Below are 7389 nucleotides of genomic sequence, written 5' to 3'. Positions count from 1 at the left end.
CCCCCCTTTAGGCCTTTTCCAGGCGTAAGATTATATTTGAACGACCCCTTTAGGGGTTTTCTGAATCGATCCATGTCTAGATCTACCCTCCTAGCCTAAAATTTAAAGTCTTTCACAAATGTTTATACAATGTACTAGATCTATCTATCTACCTGGTGCTACGGAACCAAGCAAGCTAAGTAAAGAGACGATCGTGTTTACGATTGAGTTCACTCTATAGATATCTAGATCTAGTGTCTAGATTTAGCTAGATCTAGAAGAAATAGAAGATGATTCAGTCCAAACAGGGGACTATTGGGGAGGTCAGGTCGGGACGGGTCGGTTTGCTCGACAGACTGACGGCGCAAAGTGGCGATCGTGGCACAAATCGATCGCGCCCGACTCGTTGCCTCAAAAACAAACGCGTTGTTTTCAGGCAACGAGTCGGGCGACTGTGTCCCGACCTGATTTCATCCATGTAGTGCAAAAGGAAAAGGAAACGTTAGATGGTAGATCTAATTTCAGGTACGAATTGTCCCCTTCGTGTCGTTATTTTTAGTTGTGGAAAAAAATTTCGGTTATTTTTACTGAAATTGAATTATTTTTTGTCCAACTTTTGCCAATTGCCTAAAATTAGCGAATTCGCGAAAATTGCAAAAGTTGTGCAAAAGTTGCGCTAAGTTGCGCTGAGGCCAAAAGTTGCGTTCGCAACTTGTGGGTTGCGCGCGCGAATTTCTCTGAGGACAGGTATATTGTATTGGTAACAAATCAACTTAGTGCACGGTACTGTCAATTACTTGTGATGAGATGACTTGTGCTGTGTGAGACTGCCAACTTAGAGGGAAATGAAAGTGAGAAGCGCACTATTGAAAAACATCTAGGACAGTAACCGCCACTTAGACTAAGAAAAGAGAAAAAATACCACCTGACTTGCATACCATTAAGAATAAGTTTAGCAAAAAAATTTGTCTTGATTACTTGCTTTTGTTCAATCTTTGAAATGTGGCTACCTGATGGCAAGGGACCCTACAAAGTAGGAAAAATGGTCACATTGGTAAAATAACTTGCACTGCAGGTTGAAGAACCCGGAGACCTGTCAGTGGAAGACAAAGAAGAGTCAAAAGTTTGTCCACTCTCAGACAAGGAAAAAGTTCTTCCTGCTCAACTAGACGAGACCAATTTACTACTGTGAATAAAAATGCACGCATTAACTTAAAACAAATTATGCTGTGGTGGGAACCTCTAGGTCTGGACAATTTTTATTAGTCTGGACACATGCCATTAATAATGATAAAAACAATTTTTTTTCAATTTACAGATACCGGTACTGTGAAAGTAAGGCTCGTTTCAATGAGATGTTAAAAAAAAATAAAAAATTCTGAGAGTAAAAAAGTTAAAACCAAAAAATGGCCCCAAAGATTCAGTGCTTGAAAACACACTTCTGTATCAGATTTGCTGTACGGTATGACAAATCGTTTAAAAGTGAAATCACATTAAAAACTTTAAAAAACAAAAAACCATGGACTATTGTATGCATCATATAGACAAGTACAAAAAATGTCATACTTACAAACATGAGTGATGTGAAAAGGACACACACTATAACCCCTTAAAATGCGTTAAAAAAATAATTGCTTTTCAAGTTTGACAGTTGTTACCGTAGTAACTTATTTAATAAGTTATTAAGAAAATGGAGTGATAGTTGGTTTTCCTTCTTGAAACTAACCTGGCAACAAAGAAACACTCAAAACGCTGCAAGTGTGAGTTATTAGCCCCACTCACAAGAGCTGGCCTTAATAAAGCGCCATAATTTTGGTGCAACGTTTCAGCAAAGAATTTATGTGTGAACAAAGACTACCTAAGCTCTAAACGAGTACAAAGGGCATACATGGACATATACTCATCAAGAACACAGCTGTAGACATCGATTTTGACACTTTTTTCCACTCTATGACGTGCTTAACGTGCATTGACTTTTGAGTTTTGTAACATACAGAAAACATAGAAAGGTGTCCTGACCAGCCTTAGGTGCCTCTTACACATTGTGCTCAGGGGCACAAGATCTAAGCTGGTGGCAGATTCAACTAGCTGCTTTGGCAGACATCTCGATAACTTACTACTGCACTGTAAGCCAGGAATTGCTTGTGTTGAGCAACGGCAACAGACTGAATGAATTAATGAAGTATAGTAGGCCTACTTTGCTGATGACCTGGAGTGAGCACAGAGAAGGATAAGATTTAATAAGAAACTACCAAAAAAAAAAAAAAAAAAAAGAAAAGAAAGAAAAAACCAAACACACACACAATTTAACCAACCAACAAAAGTGCTTCTCTGATGCTGGGTGTTCCGGTCTTACCTACCCTAAGATCAGGGGTGTGTCTGAAAGACAGCAGTAGGATTAGGAAGGAGCTGGGAGCAAGGAAAAGAGGACACAGTGGGGTGATGGGGGAAGAGAAAGTGAAGATGAAATCCGGGCAGATGACAGAGCAGCAAAAAAAGGACATGGGAGAAAATTTTAAAGAAGAACATTTTTTCCGTTGCTGATAGGTTTTTATCTCGGGACCTTTCGACTGAGAGGCGAACTTTGTACATCTGAATGAGAGCCGCGTCTACATGTTGAGGATAAAAAATAATTCAGGGTGACGTGAGGAAAATTTGTGCAAAGCTCCTTTTCCAAGGACACAACGTCGGGTCCCTGACAGGATTCAAACCCATTACCTCACAGTTGTGAGTCTGAGAGCCGAACCACTAGGCCACAGACACTATATATATAAATGCAATTATTATTATTATTACACATCGTCCAGTTCCACGTATCATGAATTTGGCACGTTATTTTTTTTTTCACCAATCGAAAGCGCTTATCATGGGCTTTATTTCTGTATAATTTTCATTGAGTTCCCCACCTTAAAATCGCTATAAAAAGCAAATATCCATTTCACTTTTCATAGCTGTTTGCTTCCAAATTAGCTCATTTTGAGATGAGCGGAACGGATCAATATTGTAACAACTTGGATGAGGCAACAAGAATTACTAGGAACCGACAGTAAAGCCAAGAATTCCTAAATCGCGTATCACGTGATACACTTCTAGGGCTTGATCGTTTCCAGTGAGTTGATCATCCATAACCTACACTAATCAGTGTTTTTGCTCCTCCTAAAAAAATTCGCTAAAACCTCGATACGTGGAACTGGCTCTTATAGGACGATATTCAAATTACAACAGGGATCACATATCACTAATATCAGGTTTAAAAAAAATTGATTCTGACCCTCAAGGGGCCATCACTAACAATACTAACATTTTACTAACATTAACAGATAAGAAACACACATTACAGCCATAGTCAACAAGCCAGGGCAACAGTGCTCTACTTAACAAACAAGCTCGTTACACCGGTTCAGATATCTTGCCCTATGAAACATGAAAGTGATCACCTCTTTCTCATGCTACATGCACAAGTGAAGTTAGTAACTGACTGTTGTTACAGCCAATGTGCACTGTACTATAATTAATAGGACCAGAGACTGTAGAATTAGATACAAGTAATAATAACTTTTTCCATTTGTTTCTTCACTAGAGTCAAAACTGGGGGTTAGGACATCCTCCTCTGAATCAATGAAGAATCTGAGGAAGCTTTCACAGCTCTCATACAAGCTCATCACAGATGGATGGAAAAATGAAAGTGCTTCTGTCTTCTCCAATACAGAGCTGTGCTAAAAATGGGTTCAAACCAAACATACGCCTTATAGTTCAGGGATATCCCTATGCAACAAACAAGGGGGAAAAAAAAAAGAAAGATGTTTAATAAATGATGACAGACAGATACAGATATTGATAAACCATTTCACCATTTCCTGTAAAACAGATTAATCAACAAATGTGGTGGGTCATAATTTATGTGGATTGCACAAGAACAACAAAGCTTGAAGAGAAACAATATGAGACCAAAATAAAAACCATACTCTGCCACACATACAATTAAGTCTTAGTAAGTTAGTAACATCTTATCTGCAACAAAAATAGCCTAAATATATCAACATACTTTCCACCTTCTCAAACAGAGCTCTTTCTTCAAATAACATATCCTTGAAGCTGTTTTCTTTTCCGGGACTCTTTGAAGCAAAGAATTGGAAATGACAATACTGTCAATTGCAACAGAATATTTCAAAACTTGTACACAAAATACTGAAAACTCCAGACATGTATATTCTATTACTACATATATAACTATAACATAATATTCCAAATTACATGTACAAAAGAAACTTTTTACTTCTCTCCTTTCCATTCTTTTGTTGATCCTTTGTTAAAAAATGTTGACTCGGCTAAATAAAAAAAACTTATCTTACAAACTTACCACAATTCAAACAAGTTCACTCCCCCCCCCCCCCCCCAGCAGTGCCACTGACTGAAGTGTCTTTAGGCCATTCCCAAAGGGGAGACATTTCTCGCTCTTATGCACAGTAGAATAGTAAATGGGCTGATTCAACAATGTCATGCTCATAACTGTGCTTGAACTATAACAGGGACCTGCTGCCTTTTCTTTCCTAATCCTTACTATCGTCATTTTCCTCTACTTCTTTTGTATGTTTGCCACACTCTTGTGGCCCGTTATTTCCAGGGTGCCTTGAAAGTCAAAACAGACTTTGTGCTGTTAAAGTTAGAGAGGTGAGCAGAGTAAGCCCGATTCCCTGTAAAGATTTTTCTGTTAAAAAAACATGACCATTGTGCACCTTGGAGAGGCTAAAACATTTTTAAAAATCAAGGTAAAATAAAAATACAATTGCAGCTTTAAAAACAATATAGTACAGGTTACCAAGGACTCAAGAAATACACACGTACCATTTTCGGGTGATAACATATTCCAAACACAATGTCACATGTTTGCACAAGTAATTTGTCATAGTAATAGATGACTTTCTGAAATACTGTGTAATTACGTGTTACGGTTATGATAGTCAATAGCCTTGTTTCTATTATTAACAAGATATAGCGCTTAAGTCCCAGCAAAACACTAAGGTAGTCACACCCTGCTGCATAAATCTAAATCTATTACCGTGACTATGGTACACCAGGGACAGGTTGGGTCAAGCACGTTATGTGTGGTTGACATCAATCCAAACATGCAAACTCATTCCTGGGGAACTAAACCAGACTGTCAATTAATAGTCAACGTGACACATGTCACAAATGTTAAGAAAGAACATTCTGGTCATCTCTGTAACAGAAACTACATCGTATCCCAGGAATGGTTTCTTTGCAAAATTTTCCCCAAGAATGCGTAGATGGACGAAAATGTTGAAAAACTTCCAGACAACATCAAGGCCAAGATATCTTGCTGAATTTCTTTTTCTTAGCACCTGGGCTTGCCTCCTGAAATAGAAAAGAAAAGATTTATCATTTGGGGGCTCTCTTATTACTAAAATAGTTTAACATCATAGGTTTAGACTATGTGAACTCTGGAAAAACTACCACGAGGACTTTGAATGACACCCAGGTTTCAATCCAATCAACACGTCCATGTCCAATACAAAAGGACCCACTATCCACTCTGTTCCAAAAGAACTTTCTTTGAAGAGACAGAAGACTCAGCAACAGCCCTCTCTTATCTAGACATTTTTATTGAAAAAGAATCATCGCAAAAAGAGGAAGAAGAAAAAAAAATTAAAAGGAATGCGGAAACGGAGATAAAGAAGATCAAGAAGAAAAGAAACGAATGAAAGAACCGAGAGAAAGAGAGAGAAGTTAAAAAAACAGAAAGAAGAGGAGCTGAACAAAACGGAAGGAAGACAGACTTAGAACAAAAGAAGAAAAGAGGATTGAGATGGAGATGAGAAAAGCTTTAAAAGGGAAAAGAAAGAAAAGGAAAGCAAGAAGAGACTCAAATATTTCAAGCGACAGTTCAGTAGATCAAAGTGAAATACTACTGGATGATGGGTCAGATGAAGACATTGATGTGGGTATGATAGATGACTTGTTGGAGGATACGTTTGAGTGTGAGAAGGAGTTGAGAGCACTGGAAGACGGAGAGCGGGTAGAGGAGGACAATGTTGAGAATGAAATGGTAGATCTGCCTAGATGTATGGAAACAACTTTGGTCCTGCGGAGTTAGCCGGAAGAGCGTTTTTATCCATCAATGACCCACTCACATCGCCCGTGAGCTTGTGCCGCAGGGCACCGGGGTCCGTCAAACGTGCCGTGGTAGTCAGTAGTGAAAGCAAAGGCTGTGTCTTTGGTGACAGAACAATGAAAAACACGCCTCATCTTTTACAACAAATTGATGCGATCTATGAATAGGTGTTAAGACCGCATCCCCTAGTGGGTTGATCAGACGCTGAGAGTTGGGTTTGTCTTGTGTGTTTGTACATTTATTATATGTGGCCGCACCTATGGCTTACTGGCGGCCGCATTTTGGCTGGGTGGCCGCACCATAGCCAATTTTTCACTGATTGTATGTTAGTCATTTTTGCCATAAAACGACAGCAAAGGTTTTCGCGCCACTTTCGACTTTTAGTACGTTCATATATGTCCAAGCTGCGGCCAAAACAACCTTGGGCAATGTGATAGTGTTGTGCAAATAGAGGAAACTTCTCTCGTGGCCGCAAGTGAGGAAGTGACTCTATAGGCTGTGGTAAAGCTGACTGATCTCTCTATTAAAAAAAACCTTGGTTAACAAAATTTGTTCTATGTGCTCACAAGAGCCTCAGATTTTACGTCTCACTAAGATTACAGAGAATGAAGGAGCTGAAAAAAATAAAAAGTAAACAATTTAATTACTCACTTCGGACAAGTCACTTTCATTTGCTTCTACCGCTGTCCTTTTTCCCAAACTAGACTCTGAATGTGAAACTGTCCCTATTGACAATTTCGATGACGGTGCCAGGGTGCTGTTAGGGGAGGGAGTATTTGATGAATCGGCCGTGGCCAGTTGTCCGTTACCACTGCTCCCGGTAGGTGAAGTGTCCATTGGGACAGTGCTATTTTTCTTGGCAGAACTCAACTTCACAACTTTTCTATTAAAGTCAATACAGGATGGTGGTGGTTTCAGTCGGGAGCCAGGAAGACCAAAGCTGTTGACAAGACCTTTAGAAGGAGGACACTGCATACTGTTTCTGAAAGAAGATAACAGATTATCTTTATGCTAATAATATACAGAAAAAAGGCACACCAATATTTCCTTCATCATGCTAAAAAGATCAAACAAAAAGTATTACTGGTCAAGGGGGGAGAGGGAGAGAGAGAGAGAGAGAGAGAGAGAGAGAGAGAGACAGAGAAGAGACAGAGAGAGAGAGAGAGCGAGAGGGAGGTGGGAGAAAGAGATGGAGGTGAGAGACGGAGGTGAGAGAGAGAGAGAGACAGAAGAGAGAGAGACGAGAGAGAGAGAGAGAGACGAGAGAGAGAGACGAG

General features: G+C 39.4%; 1 protein-coding gene across 1 annotated transcript in view; it reads right to left on the bottom strand.

The window, feature by feature from the left end:
- Nucleotides 1-4678: 4678 nt before the first annotated feature.
- The window catches only part of LOC101860928, a gene marked incomplete in the record, with an annotated part of 14753 nt that continues 12042 nt past the window's right edge, over nt 4679-7389 (bottom strand). Inside the window, 2 exon segments of the mRNA XM_035972479.1 lie at nt 4679-5355; nt 6764-7094. Of these exon segments, the coding sequence (XP_035828372.1) occupies nt 5302-5355; nt 6764-7094 (385 nt within the window).

The sequence above is a fragment of the Aplysia californica genome, unplaced genomic scaffold (assembly GCF_000002075.1).
Source record: "Aplysia californica isolate F4 #8 unplaced genomic scaffold, AplCal3.0 scaffold00705, whole genome shotgun sequence".
NCBI classification, from domain to species: domain Eukaryota; kingdom Metazoa; phylum Mollusca; class Gastropoda; order Aplysiida; family Aplysiidae; genus Aplysia; species Aplysia californica.
This window is presented reverse-complemented; position numbering and strand designations above follow the sequence as displayed.